Raw genomic sequence first — 23,686 nt, forward strand, 5'->3', positions numbered from 1 at the left:
CTGAGCCAGAGCGAGACCCCGTCTCTACTAAAAATAGGAAAACTAGCCACTGTTGTGGCAGGTGCTTGTAGTCCCAGCTACTCAGGAGGCTGAGGCAAGAAGATCACTTGAGCCCAAGAGTTTGAGACCATGGCACTCTACCCAGGCAACAGAATAAGACTCTTAACTCAAAAAAAAAAACAACAAAAAAAAAACAGAATGTTCTCCCCTTATTTTAAACCCATGTTCTCAAAAACAAACAAAAAAACACATGCTCTTTAGTGGAAAAATGTTAGCTATAAACAAAAATAAGGAGAAATGATGTGAACTCACTCCTGTGTTGGACATTTTCCCAGATTGTGTCCTATGCAAGCTGACATTCAGGCACCTATGTACCTTTTTTTTTTTTTTTCCTCTCAGAGATAGTCTCACTTTATCCCCCTCGGTAGGGAGCTGTGGCATCACAGCTCACAGCAACCTCCAGCTCTTGGGCTTAGCCGATTATCTTGCCTCAGCCTTCCTAGTAGCTGGGACTACAGGTACCCACCACAATGCCCGGCTATTCTTTTGTTGCAGTTTGGAGAGGGCCAGGTTTGAACCTGCCACCCTCGGTATGTGGGGCCCGCACCCTACTCACTGAGCCACAGGCGTCGCCCCCTATATACCTTTTTATAAAAACAAAAGTCTCTTTACTTCCATAACCAGTCCTTTCCCCCCACTTTGCACATGGTGAGCACCTCCTGTGGGTATCAGGTGTCCATCAACACCATCAAAGTCTGACCAGGATGTGGTTGAGGGCTGTGTCAGCCCCATCTAGTCCCCTTCCTCCTGCTAGAATAATGTTCCTGTTTGGGCATTGACTCCAGGCTGCAGTGAACGTCTGTGTATTTACTACCTTATTTCTTTAGGCATGTCTTATGAGTGGGCTGCCCAAAAGAATAGAGCAGATACTTCTGTAGTCCCCAGCACGAGTTGCCACACCACCTGATTCCCCTCCTCTGCGTTCTGGGGCTGGCCTATGACCCCCACCAGTCAACATTTGGTTTAGATGATAGGAAAACGTTGAATAGCCCAATTTGAATGCAACAAATCTAAAATTCCCATTTGCACAGATTTTAAAAATATACATTTAAGCTTGATTGTTAGAAATTTGATAAACTACATCTTTCATTATTTCATACCCACTCTGAATTATCTGTGGCCCCAATCTTAAGCTTAATGAGTTACTTAAGCCAATTACTGAATTCATCTGGGCCCATCTTCCCACAGCCCAAACACAGGCTAGCCTGCTTCCCATAGGAGAAATGACTAGGATTTCTCAATAGTAAATCTCCCCTGGCTTCCAAGCTAGAGCCCAGTGATGCACAAAGCAGAGCTTTGTTCTCAGCCGTGTTTACCCACCTTCTCCAAGAGGCACCAGACATCCTGGCAACCAACCCGATGAGCCTCTGCAGCCAGGGGGCCCAGAAACTAACCTGCAGCCGTCAAGCCAGCCTTCAGGAAGCTCTGCAATAGTCTCAATAAGAAAAACAAAGGCCATGAGGCATCCAGACCTGGAGGACATAGATGGGCAGGTCCACAGCAAGGAAGGGATGAAGGACAGGCAGCCGTGGGCTATGGGCTAGCAGGACACCATCACCGGAAGGCTCGTCCTGGGGAGGCAAAAAGGCCTTTCACATATTTACTGGACAGAGACAGCCACGCTCTGCATCCTGGCTCAAGGAGTCCCTTTCACTGCAATGCTCAGGAGAGCCAGCCCATGCACCGTGTTCAAGGGTCCTGCAAACCCTGCTATCTGGGGCTGGTGGGTGCTTGCTCCCCACCTGGCCCTCATCCTCTCACCTCCTGGGCTGGGTCTAGAACCTTCTACTATCCTGCTCCTTTTCCCTCCCACTGCCCTCCTAAGGGGTGTTTCAAACTCCTTGTGGGTGTTCCTGGCACCTGCCCCCGCACACCTAATGTGCTCTCTAGCACCTTCCTGGACCCCATAAAGAGGCCTTTGCCCCAGTTCACCCAGGGGCCAGCTGGCAGGGACCAGGGAAGATAGAGGGGCTTGCTGAGAAGGGGCACAGCCAGGCCCCTCATGATCTAGGCGAGACACAGGACAATGTTCAACACTTCACCTGTCCTGCCCCTGCACTCCCAGCCCATGGCCATCCACAACCCAGCAGTGACCTCCTGGAGCCACTGATCCCACCACTACTCGTTCCTCCTACTGCCTTGAGAACCTCCCATGTGTTAAGCACTGAGCACTACTATTTCCATTTTATGATAAAACTGAGGCAGAGTGCTTACATAACTTGCCCAAGACTAGGGTGGTAAGAGACAGGCAAAGGATTCCAACCCAGGTTCCCCTATCCTCACAGCTTTTATCTCTGATTTGGTATCTCTTAAAATCCCCCCTACACCCTTCCAATGAGCTTCTCTCTGCCAACGGTTACCAGTTCTGCAGTCTTTATAAAACCTCTGGTTCTACTGCCTCCACCTCTGACCTGGAGCTGTGATTACATTCCCTCGGAATGGTCCTCCACCCCAGTGCTGCCCTTTGGGGAACACTTTGCAAAAGCTCCAAACCCCTGGTCCCAAAACTGGAGAGAAGTGACAAGTGTTCCTGCTCATCTCTACAGACAAGCCTCTGAGCCCCAATGCCAACCAAATCCTCATGGCTCCTGGGTTTTGCTGGGTACAGTGCCCTCCCTTGATCGGCTTCCCCCATCCGCTCTGCCAGACCGCCCTCCTCTCAACTGCAGACCCCATGAGCTTTACTGTCTCCATACTCTTCCTCTAATATCAGAGTCAGAGCTGGCTCAGGTCTGTGACACCTGTGACTGCATTTTCCTGCCATGAGGTAATGTCTGGCTCCAAAGTAATGTACAGTGAAGAGGTGGCATATGATTGGTCCGGTCACAGCTAGATATTCTCAGCTTTTACCTCTCTTCTCTCCCCTCATCCTTCCAAATTATCTTACTTCCCTATTCCAGCCCCTCAAAATTGAGCCTGAAGATGTGGGGTCCATGAGGCTGCTTCAGTGTCCAGTGAGCACTGTGGACTGGCACACCATGGACACCAGTTAAGAAATACCTGAGTTTGCCCATGAAGCACTCAGCTTAGAAGAAACAGAAAAAATACAGAAACACTCCCACCACATTTAACATACAAGGACTATAGCTGCAGGTGTGCCAGGACCAAACCTCAGAGACCCGTAGTCGGGGTGGCCTGTGGGACCCCTCACCTGGCCCTGACAGGAGGAATAGGGCCAGTGGAGGGGCAGGGCCACCTAGAGGACTCCATCCCATTGCAGACAGCTGGGCAGCTTGGGCAGGGGAGGGTCATGCCCACCTGCCTCAGAGAAAGGTGGGGAGCTATGAGCTGGGGACCTGGACACAGGGTCACAGGAGGTGTCAGCAAGCTAACACATCAGTCCTAAATAAGGTCGGAGCTTACCCAGACGCAGTGTGACAGGCTGGGAAGGGAGAAGCTGGGGTTGCGAGGAGATGTGTAGGACGATTAATAGGACTGGGGGCAGCCTAGATGGAAGGGTGGGCATGAGCAGGCTGGCAATGCCATGGAAGGCTAGGGACCACTGTGGAGGGCAAGGGTACATAACACATAGTCCTCAGACACCGTGAAGCCCCTCCCACCATCCTGCCCAGGATCCCCACACTGCTCCTGGCTCTCACCTGCAGTAACTGGATCTGGACGCACTGCACCCCCGCTGTCAGAGCTGGTCCCGGGAGCCCTCCACTGGGCACTGCAGAGTTTCCACACACCCAGCCGCTATGGTTTACATGCAAGCGGGGAGGACTGATTTTGCCACCTTTTATTTTTCTTTGAGTAGCCCCTGAGGAATCTAAAATGAAATAGATAAAAACCATACACGATCTTCCAGTCAGCCCTGCTCCTCCCGAGGCTGCACCATGAGAAAGACAGCCTTTCTGTTAACTGCTTAAAATCACCCGAAAGGAATAATCATGAGACAGGAGGTAAAAAAACAAACAAATAGGATTTTGATTATAAAATTAAGAAAAATTTTATTTATTTACTTTTTTTGAGACCAGCTCTTACTATGTCGCCCTCAGTAGAGTGCCATGGAATCATAGCTTATAGCATCCTCAAACTCTTGGGCTTAAGCAACTCTTTTGCCTCAGCCTCTCAAATAGCTGGGATTAGAGGCGCCCGCCACAACGCCTGACCACTTTTTTGTTGCAGTTGTCATTGTTCTTTAGCAGACCCGGATTTGAACCCACCAGCCCTGGTGTATGTGGCTGGCACCCTAACCACTGAGATATGGGCACTGAGCCAAGAAAAATTTTAGAAACATACTATACATATTTTTTTACCAGACAGTAATCAGACCCAAGTTGTTCATTCCTGGAGGCAGACTCTTCCCACCCCTCGCCCTCCAACGGCTCCTGGCACGCAGGAGAATCTGAGTCCAACAGAGTCCAACGAACCACACAGAGCAACAGACTCGCAGAGAAGGAAGCAGGTCTTCAAAGGGCACCCTCAGGCCACTGGAGAGCAGGCCGGATGGCAGCCAGCTCCTCCAGAGTACTGCCTCTGCCCCACTTCATTTTCAAAAGTGGTCACTTCATTGGTTTTATAAATACATGTTTTGTAAAAAAACAAACAAGCAAAAAAAAAACAAAAACAAGTAATGAGGTAAAGAACAAAGAAGAAAAAACCCTAACACTCTGAAATAACCCCTCGAACTTCAGGAAGCCCCAGAGGCAGCCCGGAGTGAAGACTAAAGTAAGTCCTATAGAGACCAATGAATGGCCCAGGGGCAGACCCTGGCCCACTCTGCCCTGGGCCTCAGTGTTCTCTAATTATAAAATGGGAATAATAGTCCTGATCTCAGACTCCTCAGGGGAGGACTAAATGAGCACATACATCCTAGGAACTCAGAACAGTACCTGGCTCAGCAAGTACTAGGGAATTCTAGGCGTCATTACTGATGTCACTGTACATCTCCGCCTAGACATAGCTAATGAATGGCCTGCTCGCCTCACTCTACATCCCGTCTCTCCTGCGCCCTGAATCCTGGCAGCTCCCTGCACTAGAAGCCATGGGCCTCTATACTTAGCAGACAAACCAGCTGGGTATAAAATTCTCGGGTCTCCAGCACCTTTCTAATCACTCTACTCACTTTCAGACAGGAGAGCAGGGCCGTGGACAGGGTGAGGAAGAGAGGGGCCTATGGCAAAGAAATTCAAATCACTTCCCAGTACTGTAGTCTATTAAGTGTGCAACAGCATTGCGTCAAAAAAAAAAAAAAACAATGTATGTATCTTGATTAAAAATATTTTATTGCTAAGAAATGTTGATACAGACACAAAGTCAGCACATGCTGTTGGAAAAATGGCACTAACAGACTTGCTGGGTGCAGGGTTGCCACAACCTTCACTTCGTAAAAAGTGCAACATCAGCAAGGTGCAGTAAAATGAACACTGCCTGTATTCTCCCCGCACTAGTACACTATTCCAGAATTTTACCTATGTGCATTTTTATACTTTGAAGTTTAATGCCCTAGTTTATTTCCTTGTGATAAAAATATGTACATAAATTGAAATTATATTTAAGTTTATAAAAGTTAAACTATTTTATTTGAATTATTACCATTGCAATTATTAACACAAAAGTTAATTAAAATTTTTGATAGATAATTATGATATTAAAAGCAAAATTTGTGTTGAAATTGCATCTCAAAGGGAATGGAACTGACTGGTTCTTTTTCCCCCATTTCTTGTGTCTGCATTTAAACATTACTTATTGTTAGAACAGAATTAGACATGGTCCATATACATTTTTACCAGCTAAAAAAATGTTTTAAATATAATTTCACCACAACTTTGCAGCTGCAGACGGAGCTCATTCCATTTAGGGTAGTGATTTTCAACAAGGGTGCCATAATAATTTTGAAAGATCATTAATAACATTATTTTCAAACCAAGTTCAAAGCACAGTAAGTATATACCCTTTTTAATCTTTTCTTTTTTTTTTTAATCAACATAAGTGTGCTGCAGAAGTTTAACTTTAGGTTCAAGTGTGCCCTGAGATAAAAATGGTTGAAAAACACTGATTTAGGGGGACATGCCCTCCACAAACCCTGGGCAGCAAGGCTGGCCTGCTATGGCCACAGCAGTCACAGGAAGCTTATTTTCCAATAAAAGATCTGACTTTATTTTTTAATTCAAATAAACATACCCTTCAACGAATCCCATAAAAATCACTGCAGAATAAGCCAGGTATCTAGCAATGTGCTGGGACACACAGAGTGAAGGGTGCAGGCTGTCACATCTCTTGCTTCACAGATAACTCAGAGCTTGCCCTACACATATGGTGTTGAACCATTATAAGATAAATAATGGGAAATGGCTTAGATTTATCTTTTTATGTTATAAAACTTGATAATAAGTGATATGCATAGATAAAATCTTGCCTGCTTTTAAAAGGAACCTAGAAGATATGATACGCTATTCAAGTCATGGGAAAATTCAGAATTACATGTGCAAAGTCAGAAATTATTCCACTAATTTTGCCAACCATATGATTACACTTTTCCTTTATACTTAAAGACCAGGACATGCACTGCTAATAAACTTAATTAGTAACTAGACTATGATTCTTTTTTTAATTAATAGGATGTACAGGCATTACTTTTATAATAGGAAGTGAGATCAATTACATTTCATGATAAGCTGAACTAGTTTTTACTTGTATCAGCACACAATCTAAAAAAAGAATCACATGAATTTCTCTTTTTAATGTGCACATCTAATTCAGTGTCTCTGGTAATTCAGCAGATAGCACAGTAACATTTAGAAAAAACGCTGCCACTGCCACTAGTTTGTACCTCTTTAGCCTCGGAACATTATTTTGCCTCACAAAAGTCAGTTGCAGAAAAGCTTGTGCTTCACACACAGGACTCTCCTTAAAAGCAATGTGTTTCTCGACTGCAGAGGACTGGGAACTGTGAGGACCTTAAATGAAAGCTGTCAACAGCCCCATGGTCCCTCTTTACTCCACCTCAAGTCAGAGTGCCCAACATTCATCCTCTGCACAAAGAGCAGCCTGGCAGCACCGCCTCATGGCAGTCCTGGTGCCAGTCTGTCTACCAAAAGTTGCTTCCCTGCAACCAGCACTCCCACTGCCCCTGGGCCTGGTGCTCTGAAAGGTATATTCTCTTTTTCTCATACTCTAGGGCAATACACGGTGATGGAAGTTACGCCTCCGAGTTTTCTGGAAAGCAGAGTGTGGTTGTAAAGGAGAAGTGGGGAGGAGAACCTGCAGGGCACCTGACCCAAACTGCCTTCTCAGGAGGATCACAGTCAGGAAGGACTGTGTCTAGAAGACAATGACCTGAAAGTTGATCCCCCTCAAAAGTCACCTCAGACACCCATGAGTTCTGGAGCCCCAGCTGAAGACGGCCCACCAGACACCACGAGAAGGCGCAGGGAGCAGGGGAGAGACGTCTTTGTCTGCTGACGCTACTGGGGCAGCGTGTTCCATTCCAGGACCACAACAGTACACCTTGATGTGTGATGTGTTGGGAACATTAAACATGGCTAAAATTTAGTAATATACCTCCTGAGTTAATTATACAAGGATGCTTAAAGACATACTAATGCAAACACACAGTCCACACTGAAGCCCCGCGATGACCATGCAGCCTTGGGTCCTCACTAGCAAAGGATGCCATGGCATTAAATGTAACATGCCAATTAAATTAATAAATCAGTTGCAAGAAAAATCAGAAATTCCTTTCTCACAGTGTGGAGATCCACAAACCCTCACAGAGCAAGGTAATCATACTGAACTAAATTTGCTTCAATGTTCCAAATGTTTATCCACATGTTTATTCCACTGGAGACCATTAAGGAGTGGGAAGAGGGAAGCAGTATGAATCTACCCCGCAAACCACCTCCTGCTAAGGAGGGAAAGAGACTAAGATAATCCTGTGTGGATACTAAGGTGAACAGCAAAGCAGCCAAGAGCCTAGGCTTGGAAGCTAGACAGCCCAGCCACACGAGCATGGGCTCCGTACGCTCCCTGTGAACGGACATGCAACACTGCCTTCACCTCCCTAAATCACAGGGAGAATCAAGCGAGGCTGACGCAACAGAGGCAGCACAGGGGCACACACCCATATGCCAGTGGCACCACTGTAGCGATGGGTACCCAGGAAAGGGTCTAGTGGACAGCAGTCAGGAGCCACAGAACAGCCCCAAGGACAGGTGAGCTCTTACACACAGGGAATCCAGAGGGCATCGAGGCTTTTAACTCTCATCGGCCCTGACATGGCTAGTCCTACATGGCTATTAAAAACATAAAAAAAAAGTACTTTGTTTAGAAAAATGTTTAACATCAAAAGACTGGAAAGGCTGGGCATGGTGGCTCACACCTGTACAGGATTACACCTGTAATCCTAGTACTCTGGGAGACCAAGGAGGGTGGATTGCCCTGAGCTCACAGGTTTGAGACCAGCCTGAGCAAGAGTGACACCCCATCCCTAAAAATAGCTGGGAGTTGTGGCGGGTGCCTGTAGTCCCAGCTACCTGGGAAGCTGAGGCAAGAGAATCACATAACCCCAGGGGTTTGAGGTTGCTGTGAGCTGTGATGCTACAGCACTCTAGCAAGGGCAAAAAAGTGAGACTCTAACTCAAAAAAAAAGACAAGACTGGAAGTGTTTTTTTGGGGTAGCTACAGGGGAGATACATAAGGAGCCACATTTATTTTTTTTTCAGAGTAAGCCAGCATGACCAGGATGACCACTCGGGCTTCCTCAGGCTGTGCACTCAGCTGGGAAACTGGCCACCCCAAGCTGTCTGAGCCACTCTAATCACCTGCCTCCTTTAATCACACCCATCCCCTGTCACCCAAGTTACCCTTCTAGATGAACTTAAAATTGACAGGTGTTTTTTAAAGTTCCTTTGGGATTTTAAAGGAACTAAGTAAAATATGTAAGTTAACAAGAACTGAGCATCTCTAGCGTAAGTGTAAGGCAGTTCTTAAACACGCCCTGCAGATTTGTTTTAATGACCCTGAGATGTTTTATTACTTTTATTGCCACTATGACTAAGACCTAATTGTCATTACCTTTTATCTGATTATGCTTTTATTTATGTATTTTTTTTTTTTGGCCAGGGCTGGGTTTGAACCCGCCACCTCTGGCATATGAGACCGGTGCCCTACTCCTTGAGCCATAGGCGTCGCCCTTTTTTTTTTTTTTTTTTTAAAGAGATGGGGTCTCTGTTGCCCAGGCTGGAGTGCAGTGGTATGATCACAGATCACTGCAGCCTTGAACTCCTGGCCTTAAGCAATCCTCCCATCTCAGCCTCTTGAATTGCTGGGATTATAGGCATGAGATACCCTGCTCAGCTTAATTATTCTAATGGGAAAGCTAATTTTAAGTATGAAAATATTTATTATGCAATTAGCTACTAATTGATCCTTATTTCTAATTACTTGAGTTGATTCTCTTGGGTTTTCTAAGCCTGATAATCATATTGTCCATAAATCATTTCCTCCTTTTTACTTGATTATTTATAATATTTTCTCTAAAAATAGATTCATTTCTCTAAAACTAGACACTTCTGTAACAGTGGCAAATGTTACTTCATTGTTGGTTTGGTTGCTTTTCCTTCTGATTTTAATGGGAATGCATTTAGTATCTCTCCACTGAAAGTGATGCTGTCATTTTTATCAGGGAAGTATTTTTGGTTCTTAGTTGATTAAGGTTTGTCCTGTTTTTCAAATCTGCAACAAACAATGAGTGTTATCTACTACGTTTGGTATCCGTCAGGACACTGCAACTCCTTTCTGGTCTTTGATGTGTCAAACCATGTTGAAGGTTGCCTAATCTTGGACAACCTGAAATCCGGTGATCCTTACTTGACAGTTAATGTGCTAGCGTTTCACCTGAGATTTCCATATCTACATGCTGGAGCTGAGACCGTTTGCTTGTACACTGAGTAGCTGACAATCCTGATCCTGACCCCACTAGCTGTGCAGTCCCAGAAAATGGGGAGATTAAGACTTAACACCCTACAGGGCTGCTGTGAGGACTAAGGGAGTAACAAACGCACTAAAGGGGCTCAGCAGTAATGCAGGCACACAACGAGCCTCGCCAGAAAGCGCACCCCATTAGGTTAGCGCCCAGGCCATGCTGGCTTTGTGCTTCCATTTAAAACATGCCCAGGGATTACAAGGTTGCGTCATGTTGCTCACCTGACAAGTATTTACCACAGCTTCACAGGGCAGGCCCCCTGCCGCAGTGGGGAGCCTCCCCAGGAAGTGTGGTTGCTGGCTCATGCTCTTGGTACAGGTGCTCAGAACTTCCAGCAACACATATGTGATGATGAGGGGATGCTGAAGCACAGGGAGGCCCAGGAGCCCCCAGGGCACCACTCACGGATGGCACTGAAGTGGGTATAATGCTGTCACTGCCCTAGAAAAGCTGTTGACAAAGTCATTAGGAGCACTCTGGGCATTCCACACAGACACCCAAGCAGACACTAAGCCACAGCAGTGACACTGCACCAAGGAGCAAACACCCAGAGGTTAGCATCACAGGTGGCCACCCCACCCCATGCTGGAGAGACTGGGCAGGAATGGTGTTACCAGAGTCCAAAAGTGGGGCAGTGCACAGGAGCTAGAACTATATCAGGGGACACCCAGCAAGAACTGGGACCACAGGGGAGATGCAGCCATTGTCATTAAACTCCCACTGAAGCAGAGCGCAAGCAAGACCTGACTCCCTATTCTCCTCCACCTCATCTGGTCCCAATGGCCCCTCTGGCCAAACCTGACTGGAAGCTCTTACAGGGGAGCCTGGAACAGTCTCCAAAGACTTGGAGTCAGATGGTGATGACCAGCACAGCCCGGAAGATTCATCTCATCATTCACAGAAACTGCTGGGGGGCTGAGACTGGGTAGCATGCACGACAGGGCACGACAGAGCCCCGCACGCAGCGCCGGACCACCAGAGCACAGGGTGGGCACACTTCCTGGGGCTCCACAGTGCACACATGGGCAGGACTCTATCCCAGAGGCCAGTGGTTCTGAACCACAAACACACCGAGCCCTGCCATGATGTTCCTCCAGTGAGATGTTAAATGTACATACACAAGTAGATGTGCTGGACAAAACACACGTTTAAACCAATCACTGAATGTCTTTTTACTTTTTTTTAAGAGAGTGTCTCACTATGTTGCCCAGGCTGGTCTCAAGCAGTCCTCTTACCTCTGCCTCCCAAGTGGCTGGGAATACAAGAGTACCCACCATTCCCAGCCAGCCATCTTTCAGTCAGCACTGGGCTGAGTATTTTACAAGAACTCCTACATATAAGCCTCATACCACCCTACAAAGCTAGGTCCCGTTACTGTCCCCACTTCAGGGAAGGTGACACAAAAGTCAGAGGTCAGACCATGTGCCCTGTGCCACTGCAGGTGGGGGAGTCACAGTTCATCCACACCTCTGACTCTGGAATTGGTGCTCTGAATCAGCATAAGACAATGCCCTTCAGACAATTCTACTTCTGGCAAAAGGCTAGAGACCAGCCACTAATGGCCTGGTGTCAAGGGACTTTCCACTGGGCTACCTGGGTCAGACTTTCATCCTCATTCACCCGACAGCAAGGCAGGGAAGACAACTAGGGGACACAGAACAAACTGGACCTGCAGAGGGGGCAGGTGCCTGCCCCACACACAGGGAGCTAAGGACATGTGCCCACGCAGGGAAGCAGTGTAGGACACAAGAAAGGCAAAAATGTGAACAGAATCCAAGGGGACATCCATACATACAGTGGAGAATGGCCCACAGGACTGAGATTGAGACCTCTCTCTCGCTCTGTCCAGGTTTGGGTACAAGAAACCCAAGTGCTGCAACAGAAGTTCGCTGCCACCAAGCACCCTGGCTGCTTCAGAAGACCTCCCAGGAGCTAGCCCTCCAAACCAAAGCTTTACTCAGTAGACAGAAGAGCCTGGCCCCCAAGAGAGCAATGACTAGAGCTGCAAGGATCCAGGGTCCTTCACAGGAAATGCCCACTTGACAGCTGCTCACCGACAACTGAGCTTTGCTCACCTTTGACCCGCCAGGGCTGCACTCTTGGACACGTCCGGTCAGTGGTAAAGAGTGCACTGTGACAACTGCCAGAGCAAAATCACCTTGGATCTGAAAATACCAGACAGTCCCCACTCTTGGTGACAGTCTGCAACCTGATTTCCTCCCTAGTGGAGAAACAACATACACTCTTCCATCCCAGGGCACATGTGTCCCTAGCATGTGACAAAGTCCATGCAGCCAAAAGAGTCACTGAACCAAATTCAAAATCAAACCCAGCTGGGTACTTTATGATAGTCAAGTTTACAAACCCCACAGGAACCATGAGAATGTTACTAGAATTCTCTTCTAGAAAGAGCCAGAACTTGTAACTCCCCTGTGACAGCCCCACCTTCTTCCCTTCCTTCACCTGCCCTCTTCCCTTCAAGTGGTCCCTTCTGCTTTCACAGCAACAACAGGAAGAAATGGGATAAAACTTGTGACTCAGATCCCTGGCGATTTTTGTTTTAAAGTGAAAATATATTATAAAAATTGGATCACTCACTTAATTTCAAGGCCCAATTCAACCCAATTCTAGACCATTCATCTTGGATGAGGACATCTAAAGGCCCATGCGAGTCTGCTCTGTTGCTTGTCACTTAAACGGCAGTCCTGATGTTCACATAATCAGTGTATTTTCAAAACGTAGAAATGGTCACAACAAAACATCCACAATTTTAACACTCAGAAAAAAAACCACTATCCATGCATGGTTATATTTCCTATCACTTTTATTTCTACACAAATATATACACAAATTTGTCTACCAACACATCCAGCTTTTCATATAAACAGGGAAACACAAAGTGTGCAATTTACCAGACGTATGAGTTATAAATTTCCAGGTATCGACAGTTCTGTGCTGGGGAGGTGGGTGACGCCTCCACACAGATCCTTGTATACTTCCTTGAGATAAATTCTAAAACTGTAACTACAAGAATATTATTATTTTTGGCTCATGGAAGTACTACCAAATGACCTTCCAGAAATGTCACATTGTGTCCCAGTGAGGCTTTCATAAGAAAGGAGGTTACGCCCCCAGCACCTGTGCCAAGAGCAGGTATCTGCCCTTGGGGGAGGTCAGGTGGCTCTTCTCTTCCAGGCCTGCCAGCCATCCCCTGGGTTGCCTGCTGTGTCCCCACCATGTCTCTGCAGAGGCACTTATCTTCCTTGCCACCTCCTGCACCGATTTCACACCATCTCTGGGGACCAGGAAACCTCTCAGTGTCCACGCCTTTGATGAGGCTCACAAGGCCACTGCTCCTCTGATGTCTGTGGTCCCTCAATACAGTGGAAGTGAAACCCTGGGCCCAGCCTGCCCATGCAGCTCTGAGAAATCTCAGCGGCCCAACCACAGAAAATTTGATAGTAACCATATATACAGGGTAACCATGAGGGTTAGATACACAGAGGCAGAGCAGAGCAGTGCCAGCTTCATTACAGCTTTCCATGCTTTTCGCAAATCTTACACCTTTCATTTTCATTCTTTATCCTATGTGTGATTTTAATATTTGCCACCCTCCCCCAGACCAGCATTCGTCTCTCAATTATGTGAAGGCCACCTTGCCACAGACAAAGAGGACCAGGTCCCAGGTCTGCTCTCCTGGCCCTTCCTGTGTGGCCCAGGGCCAGTGCATGGTTTCAGCCATCACGGCCTTGTGATAGCTACAAAACATCTAGGCCACTTTCCCCGGCTTCCTCAGAACTCTTGCCTGTAGGTCCTTACACAATTTACCCTGCAAGTTCCTTGGACTTCCAGACAAAGCTGCGTCTCACTCCTGCTCAGTCCCCACTCCGACCTCTACACATCATCCTGCCCACACGCACATTCCCCTGCCTCTTCCTGTGCCATCTATTCCTTCATTTTATATCCTCTAGCATTCTCCCTGGGACTAAGTGAAAGAGTCTCAACAACGACCTAGGAGGCCCTCGGTGAGCTCCCAGGCCCTTCCCCTCTCCCTGCCCTCAGTCCACCTTCTGCCTCTCCTTGAGAGGCCAGACTTGCCCTTGGCACGGGAGCATTTGCCCCAACATATATCCCCCACCAGGCACTTCCCCCTGGACACATCACAGGCTCCACTCTCACCTCCTCCAGCACTACCCTCTCTGAGGCCTTCCTTGCCTTTCCCACTTAAAACCAAAACCTACCACAGGCCCCTTCCTGGTTGTTTTTATCATCACAGTCATTTCTTTCCTACTCATCAGATGCTTCTGCCCAGCCCCAGCCCCAGCCCCAACCAGAGGCGAGCAAGGTCCATGTTTTTCACTACCCTGTCTCTGATGTGTCCCAGGGAAGGAGTCGCCCCATGGAAGCAGTCCGTCCTGTCTCTCAGGAAAAGTTCTGCCAGCCCCTCCGTTCAGTTACCGCCTACTTGTCAAAGTCCCTCCTTTTGTTACTATTGTGAGTGATCTCTTTCCCCACTGCATTTCCTGACTGGCTGTTACTGCCACATGCAAAATTCTGGATTGTATACAATTATCTTTTAATGGGCGACTTAAGTTATCTTCTAAGTTTTACTAATTTTTCTGATGATTCTTTTTGGTTTTCCAATAAACTGCCAAGTCATCTATAAATTATTGGTCTCCCCCTACAGTTCTATATTATTTTTTCTTGGTTTATTTCAATGTCGAGGAACTCCAGAACAACATAAAACACCAAGAGTAACAACAGCAATGCTGGTAGTCCCAGCTCTACTCAAGAGGCTGAGGCCAGAGGATTGCTCAAGCCCAAAAGTTTGTGTTTGCTATCAGCTATGATGCCATGGCACTCTGCCCAAGGCAAAGGAGTGAGACTGTTTCAAAAAATAAAATAAAAACTGACATTTTTATTTTGAGCAAAAACTCTGTTTATTCTGAGAACTTCAAAACTACTCAACATCAATGTGCTTGGGAGTAGCTGCGGACTTCAGGTCCCACCTCTTCAGGCTGCACATTTTCTAAGAATCCACACATGCACGCCACTTCTAAGTATATTTGCAACCATAGTCCTGTTACACTGCAACTTCTGTTTCTGAGCTTACTATAGGTCCACAACCCCAAACCCATTTGTTCCCCTAAATGCAGTGCCAAAAATAATTTAGCAGCAAAACCTGACCTGATTACTTCCTTGATCCCACTTAGATATATTTTGCCAAAAAGTGCTCATGTAGTAACTAGGGGCATTCAAAATATGTAGCATACATACTTCCCCCCTGAAATCTGAAATCCTCTGAATACACAGCTAGTGGGTTAAGAGACATAAACACACTTTCTAGCACCATCCACTGAGACCCTAACACAGCGACACCCGGCAGCAATAAGCACAACTAACATCCACATCCTGGATTCTAAATCCCACTCTCCAGGGAACCAGGGCAGGGGCAGGGATAACACAAGATGAACCTGGTGGTGCTGAAAGGAAGGAAGTACACAAAACAAAGAGCCAGGATGGGGCCTGTTGACAAGGATGCAAGAATCCAACCAAAGGAGCTCCAGATGGCTAAAGCTGGAACACGAGAGCAACAAAATAAACCTCCATGATTCCGGCCATACTCTTAACATCGACTGTGACCTGTGGAATGAAGCAAGTATCTCTGAGTACACACTGATATAACTGAATGAGTAAATGGGAGAGGAGGGACAGCTCTTCTTTACAGAGGAACTCTAAACCACATGAGAGTAAGGGAAACGGAAAGTCACAAGACCACAGCAGTTAATACCACAGGCAAAACCCACTGGTAAGTGTTCGATCAGTGGACAGTTTAAAGAGACACATGGTATTTACAGTAAACAGGGAAGGATTAACCCCATGTGGAGAGATCTGACCTTTGCCTCTTGGCTTCTAGGAGGTGATTTCTAGGTGATGTCCTGCCTGCTAAAGAGTGTCTCTGTTTACCTGGAGCCTGGGGCCACACCCAACAGTCTATGCTAACTTGTCTATGGTAGAGGTCCTGGAGACTAAAATCAGTTAGTACACACAACTGAGCCCCAATAACAACTCTGAACAGCAAGACTCAGGTGAGCTCCCAAAGTTGGCAATGGTCTGTGTGCTGATGTGCAAGAAGGTGGGAGCATCCACGCCTCCAAAGGAGGACACTTGGAAGCTTCCAACTAGGAGCTCTTCCGGACTCTGCCCCAGGGCCCTCTTTGCTTAGCTGGCTTTAATCTATGTCCTTTCACTGCAATAACCCTAACCCATGAGTACGATGGCTTTCAGTGAGTTCCATGAGTCCTTCTAGAAAATTACTGAACCTAAGGGTTCTCTTAACAACCCCTAAACTTGCAGTTGGTGTCAGAAGTGAGGGTTGTCTTTTTTTTTTTTTATTGTTGGGGAATCATTGAGGGTACAAACAACCAAGTTACATTGCTTGCATGTGGTAGGTAAAGTCCCTCTTATAAATGTTCCCCACCCCCAAGAAGTATGTCACACACCATGAACCCCCACCCCCCACTATGTACTAGGATCAACTGTCCTCATATCAGGACATGGGATTCTAGTTTCTCCATTCTTGTGATGCTTTACTAAGAAGAATGTGTTTCAGCTTCATCCACATTAATAAAAAAGATGTAAAGTCATTATCTTTTTTAGTAGCTGAAGAGTATTCCATGGTAAGAAGTGAAGGTAGTCTTAGAGACACAGTTTCCAAATGGCTACCTTGAGATAAATGTTAATTATAACAGGGAAAATAAGAAGCTGATGGTGGAGAAACCTGGCAGCTGTAACCCTAGGCAGTGATCCAGGTCAACCTATGTGCAGCATGTGGACAGCACAGCCCTTGGTACGATGCAGCTGGGTGGCATCTAACCTTCAGCTCCCACAAAGCCCTAACCCTAGGCTGATCACAAGAAGGCAGACCTCCACAGAGGGATGGCCCCAAGTGACCGACCCATCCTCTCCAAAAGCATCACAGGCAAGAGTGGGCTGACAACCTGACATTGACTGGAGATGAGGGAGAGGTGACAAACACATGCCATGTAGGAGCCTGCATGGGGGCTGGGACAGCGAGGACACTGACATCCAGTTCCAAGACCATGGTGAGGCTGAGTTTCCAGCCTAGGTGAGCACACTCCACCACACAGGACACTGGCATGGTGAGGCTGAGTTTCCAGCCTTGGTGAGCACACTCCACCACACAGGACACTGGCATAGTGAGGCTGAGTTTCCAGCCTTGGTGAGCACACTCCACCACACAGGACACTGGCATAGTGAGGCTGAGTTTCCAGCCTTGGTGAGCACACTCCACTACATAGGACACTGGCATGGTGAGGCTGAGTTTCCAGCCTTGGTGAGCACACTCCACCACACAGGACACTGGCATGGTGAGGCTGAGTTTCCAGCCTTGGTGAGCACACTCCACCACACAGGACACTGGCATGGTGAGGCTGAGTTTCCAGCCTTGGTGAGCATACCCCACCACACAGGACACTGGCATGGTGAGGCTGAGTTTCCAGCCTTGGTGAGCACATTCCACCACACAGGACACTGGCATAGTGAGGCTGAGTTTCCAGCCTTGGTGAGCACACTCCACCACACAGGACACTGGCATGGTGAGGCTGAGTTTCCAGCCTTGGTAAGCACACCCCACCACACAGGACAGTGGCATAGTGAGGCTGAGTTTCCAGCCTTGGTGAGCACACCCCACCACACAGGACACTGGCATGGTGAGGCTGAGTTTCCAGCCTTGGTGAGCACATTCCACCACACCAGGACACTGGCATGGTGAGGCTGAGTTTCCAGCCTTGGTGAGCACACTCCACCACACAGGACACTGACATAGTGAGGCTGAGTTTCCAGCCTTGGTGAGCACACTCCACCACACAGAACACTGGCATGGTGAGACTGAGTTTCCAGCCTTGGTGAGCACACCCCACCACGCAGGACACTGACTCAAGGGAGGCTGGGCAGAGGCCACCACTGCTGAGGATTCGAAGGTGTGATGATACACATGGAACTCCACCACCCAGGGAAGAAGGTTTTTCTAAGTCTAAAATTACAGCAAGTAAAACATCAGGGGTGGAAACACGGTTGGCCTCAGAAGCTTTGGGGAGGGTGCAGAGGCCTTCTCCCAAGTTGTCCCTCTCTGGGCTGCTCATTGGTACTTCAAGGCTTTTCAGAGACTGTGGCGGCAGCAGGTAAGCTCTCACCCTCACAAGGACATTCTCCACTGTGTTCACATAGGAATGCAGACACCTGGCAGGTGGCGTATTTCTATTTCCCTCAAAAGTCTATAAAAAGTTTAGATCACCCAGCTGCTTGGGAGGCTGAGGCAAGAGAATCACGTAAGCCCAAGAGTTAAGAGTTAGAGGTTGCTGTGAGCCATGTGACGTCATGGCACTCTACCCGAGGGCAGTACAGTGAGACTCTGTCTCTACAAAAAAAAAAAAAAAAGTTTAGATCAATGAGCGTATTAAAATAAATACTCTGACCATCATTAGAGAAGGCTAAAAGACCAAGCCATCATTTGAAAACTGGTAAAGAGGGTAATTTTCTGGGAAGATGGCCGACTGGCAGCAACTCTTGGCAGAGGCTCCTGACCAGAGGGAGAAAAACTGGACAGAATCGGACTCTATGAAGCCAAAGGTGGGAAGCTGAGCCAAAAAAGAAGTTTGGCAAGCTGTAACTCCAAGGAAGAGCATTCAAGAAAATTAATCACAGGTACAAAGCCTATCAACTAGAGGATGGGAGACCCCTCCCCCAAGCAGGAGGCCTGCTGCAGGCTATCTGTGAATAAGCAGGAAACAAAAGACCTCTCATTTTATCTCTTTGGAGAAAGTGGCTAAACACCAGGTCTCTTTCTCCCAGGGTCATCCCACTTATGAACCTAGACACCATCCCAGTAGGCATAAAATCGAACAGATATTTTCCCTCACAAGTCCAAATTCCCAGTTCACCCTCGCATGGCGGTCTGATGTTCTGCCTCCTGCAGAACACAGTGTTTGGTCTTATCCTGAGAGATCTGGGCATAACGTGGACCGCCAACCATCAGGACCCAAACTGTGACTAACGGGGAAGAAACAGGGTATGGGAAGAAAGAGACAATCAGCAAGAGGAGGAGCAGTCCCCTGGTTATGACTGTGCCTGGCCTGTGGTGGTGTTGACCCTCGGTTTGGGCTCTGTCTGGCGGGATGGGGTACAGAACCCCCAGCTCTCACAGCACCCACAGCGAGGGAGCGGTTGCCCCTTGTGGTCTGAGTTCAGCAGGCAGGGCTGGCCTGCAGCCCCTGCTGGGCCTGCAAGCATAGGCTTGCCAGGCACGGACTAAGATCTGAGGGCAAAGGCGTGGTGCCCTGACTCCAACACAGCCTGTGAACAGAGGCTTGCCAGGTAGTGGACTGAGACTGGCAGGTGGGGGTGTGGTCCCCTGACTCCAACTGGTCTGCCAAGAAGAGGCTAGGTGGGTGTGGACTGAGACTGGTGAGCAAGGATGTATCCCCTGGCTCCAACTGGGCCTGTGAGCAGAGAAGCGGACAACAGCGTGGACTGAGTCTGGCAGGCGGGGGCCAATTGTGCTGTTGGAGACCCTTGAATCCTTCACTGCTGAGCAGGGTTTGCACTGCCTGAGACAACTTAAATGGAACTCATGTTTGGGGCTGTCCACCTGGGGACATTCTGAGGTTGACCTTCAAAGTTCTGTAGCGGAAAAGAACTGGGCGCTGCAGCTGTTTGTATCTCTTCATAGCCAAAATTTAAACCTAATACCGTGGCTTCTTAGGATAGGGTAGAGGTTGGCTGATGTCAAAACAGAGCTAGCTTGCACTATCTCACCAAGTAGGTCCTCAAGAGTATCCGGCCAAAACTCTGAAAGGAGCCTTTGTAAGGTTGTAGGAGATAAGCCACAATTACAAAGCCTAGCACTTTGGTAAGGGGCTATCTTTACTACCTGGGAACCCCAATTCAATCTCACCCTACCAGTTCTAATAACCAAACAGTGGAAAACAAACATGGTATGGACCCAACAGAAGAACTCTGGCAACATGAATCACCAGAGTAGATCAACCCCACTCTCCCCCCAAGAAATGACAAAAGGAGATACAATTAAAGATGCCATGCATAGATAAACTGCAATGTCAGAAATCGAATTCAGAATATGGATGGAAAATAAGATAAATAGAATGGAAGAAAAGATAGAAACTGAATTCCAAAGAGTAGTTCTAAAGTTGTCTCAACAAATTAATGAATTCAAAGACAAAGTCACCAAAGATATGGACATAATGAAAAAAGAGATAGCAGAGCTCAAGGAAATGAAAAAGTTAGTTGAGGAGCTCTGAAATACAGTAGAATCATTCAGTAATAGAGTTGACCAGGCAGAAGAAAAGATCTCTGAAACTGAAGACAAAGCTTTTGAATGTTCTTAAACGCTCAAAGAGGCAGACAAATGGAGAGCAAAAACTGATCACTCCCTGATAGAGTTGTGGGATCACTCCAAAAGATCAAACATTCGTCTTATAGGAATTCCTGAAGGAGAAGAAGATGGACCTAAAGGTACAGATGCTCTACCCCAAGAGATCCTGGAGGAGAATTTCCCAAGCATTTCAAGAGATACAGAACTTTAGACAGCAGACAGTTTCAGAACCCCAGCAAGACTTCATCCAAATAAAGCATTTCCTAGACACATTGTGATTAACTCTGCCAAAGTTAAGACAAAGGAGAAAATTCTGCAAGCAGCCAAGTGTAAGAAAAGTATCACCTACAGAAGTATCAGAATGACTGCAGATCTCTCAGCTGAAACGTTTCAAGCCAGAAGAAGATGGTCATCAATCTCCAAACTCCTAAAACAAAACAACTTCCAGCACAAGATCCTATATCCAGCTAAACTGAGTTTCATTTGTGATGGAGAAATCAAGTACTTTAATGACATAGACATGTTGAAGAAATTTGCCATAACTAAACCAGTTCTCCAGGATATTCTCAGACCCATCCTCCACAATGACCAGTGCAATGCTCTACCTCCAAAGTAAACCCAGAACTTTTTGAACAAAATCTAACTTCTACAGTGGTGAAAGGATTAAAAATATCCACTGGATATCCAAAAATCATGACACCCAAAACACAACCATGCTTATCAATTCTTTCAATTAATGTGAATGGTTTAAATTTTCCTCTAAAGAGGCACAGGTTGGCTGACTAGATACATAAACTCAGACTGGATATCTGCTGTATACAAGAATCTCATTATACCTTAGAGGATAAAAATAGACTCAGGGTGAAGGGATGGACTTCTATAATACAGGCAAATGGGAACCAGAAAAAAAGCAGGGGTTGCAATTTTAGTTGCAGATACAAATGGCTTTAAACCAACAAAGATAAAGAAAGATAAGGAAGGTCACTACATATTTGTCAAGGGAAACACCCAACATGAGGAGATTTCAATAATTAACATTTATCCACCCTACAAGAATGCTCTTCAATTTATAAAGCAAACCCTAATGGATACAAACAACTTGATATCTTCCTGCACTGTAAGAGTTGGAAATTTTAACACCACTTTGACAATTTTAGATAGATCCTCCAACAAGAAACTAAACAAAGAAATATTAGACTTAAACCTGACCCTAGAACAAATGAACTTTACAGACCTCTACAGAACATTTCATCCAGATAAAACTGAATATACAAGGGTGGTGTCTGTCGCTCAGTAAGTAGGGCGCCGGCCCCATAAACTGAGGGTGGCAGGTTCAAACCCAGTCCCCGCCAAACAACAACAACAACAAGAAAAATAGCCGGGCATTGTGGCAGGCGCCTGTAGTCCCAGCTACTCGGGAGGCTGAGGCAAGAGAATCTCCTAAGACCAGGAGTTGGAGGTTGCGGTGAGCTGTGTGATGCCACGGCACTCTACCAAGGATGACAAAGTGAGACTCTGTCTCTACAAAAAAACAAAAACAAAAACAAAACTGAATATACATTTTTCTCATCCTCCAAAATAGATCATATCCTAAGACACCAGTCTAACTTCAGCAGCAAATTTAAAAGAATAGAAATTATTCCTTGTATCTTCTAGGACCATCCTGGAATAAAAGTTGAACTCAACAGCAACAGGGATCTTCATACTCAAACAAAGTCATGGAAACTAAATAATCTTAGGCTGAATGATAGCTGGGTCAAAGACGAGATTAGGAAGGCAATCACCAAATTCTTGGAACAAAATGATAATGAAGACACAAATTATCAAAACCTGTGGGATACTGCAAAGGCAGTTCTAAGAGGGAAATTTTTAGCACTGGAAGCCTTCATCAAAACAGAAAGAGAAGAAGCCAACAACTTAATGGATCATTTTAAGCAACTGGAAAAGGAAGAACATTTCAACCCCAAGCCCAGAAGAAAAGAAATAGCCAAAATTAGGACAGAATTAAATGAAATTGAAAACAAAAGAATGATTCAGAAGATCAATGAAACAAAAAGTTGCTTTTTTGAAAAGATTAATAAAATCGATAAACCTCTGGCCAGCCTAACCAGAAACAGAAAAGTAAAATCTCTAATATCATCTATCAGAAATGATAAAGGAGAAATAACAACAGACACCTCAGAAATTCAAAAAATCTTCAACGATTACTACAAAAATCTCTATTACCAGAAATATGAAAATCTGAAGGAAATGGACCAATACCTGGAAGCAAACTACCTTCCTAGACTCAACCAGAAAGAATCAGAAATCTTGAATAGACCTATATCAATCACTGAAATAGTATCACAATATGAAATCTCCCAAAAAAGAAAAGTCCAGGACCAGATGGCTTCACATCCAAATTCTATCAAACCTTTCAAGCGGAACTAGTACCTATAGGGTTACAGCCTTTTCCAAAGCGTAGAAAAAGAAGGAATACGTCCCAACACATTCTATGAAGCAAATATCACCCTGATCCCCAAACCAAGAAAGGATCCAACAAAGAAAGAAAATTATAGACAAATATCATTGAGTATCAATGCAAAAATATTCAATAAGATCTTAGCAAACAGAATTCAACAACACATCAAAAAAATTATACACCATGATCAAGTTGGTTTTATTCCAAGGGTACGGGGTTGGTTCAAAATACACAAAATCTATAAATATAATACATCACATCAACAAAATAAAAAACAAAGACTGTATGATTTTCTCAATTGACGCAGATAAAGCCTTTGATAATATCCAGCATCCTTTCATGATCAGAACACTTAAGAAAACAGGTATAGAAGGGACATTTCTTAAACTGATAGAGGCCATCTACAGCAAACCCACAGCCAATATCATAGTGAATGGTGTAAAATTGAAAATGTTTTCACTCAGATCAGGAACCAGGCCAAGGATGCCCACTGTCTCCACTGCTATTCAACATAATAATGGAAGTCTTAGCGATTGCAATCAGGCAAAAGAAGGCAATCAAGGGTATCCAAATAGGGTCAGAGGAGATCAAACTCTTACTCTTCACTGATGATATGATCCTATCCCAGGAACTCAACTTCAAAACTCTTAGAAGTGGTCAATGAATACAGCAGCATCTCAGGATACAAAATCAATATTTACAAATCAGTTGCTTTTATATATGCCAACAATAGTCAAGGTGAAAAGATAGTCAAGGACTCTATTTGGGAATTTACCTAACAAAGGACGTGAAAGATTTCTATAAAGAGAACTATGAAACTCTG

At 46.0% G+C, this 23,686-nt stretch overlaps 1 protein-coding gene across 4 annotated transcripts in view; it reads right to left on the bottom strand.

Moving 5' to 3' along the window:
• The window catches only part of ZXDC (ZXD family zinc finger C), a 48,500-nt gene that overhangs the window by 986 nt on the left and 23,828 nt on the right, over positions 1-23,686 (bottom strand). For 2 of the 4 annotated variants that reach the window (XM_053598496.1, XM_053598495.1), the window contains 2 exons: positions 3,660-3,829; positions 1,533-1,631 (listed from right to left, as the gene is read on the bottom strand). In XM_053598496.1, coding sequence (XP_053454471.1) covers positions 1,533-1,631; positions 3,660-3,829 — 269 coding nt within the window. Of the gene's footprint in view, positions 1-1,454; positions 1,632-3,659; positions 3,830-3,860; positions 4,569-23,686 lie in introns of those variants that run through there. The other 2 variants (XM_053598497.1, XM_053598498.1) reach the window with 2 other exon arrangements.

This window comes from Nycticebus coucang, chromosome 8, assembly GCF_027406575.1.
Source record: "Nycticebus coucang isolate mNycCou1 chromosome 8, mNycCou1.pri, whole genome shotgun sequence".
Classification (NCBI taxonomy): Eukaryota; Metazoa; Chordata; class Mammalia; order Primates; family Lorisidae; genus Nycticebus; species Nycticebus coucang.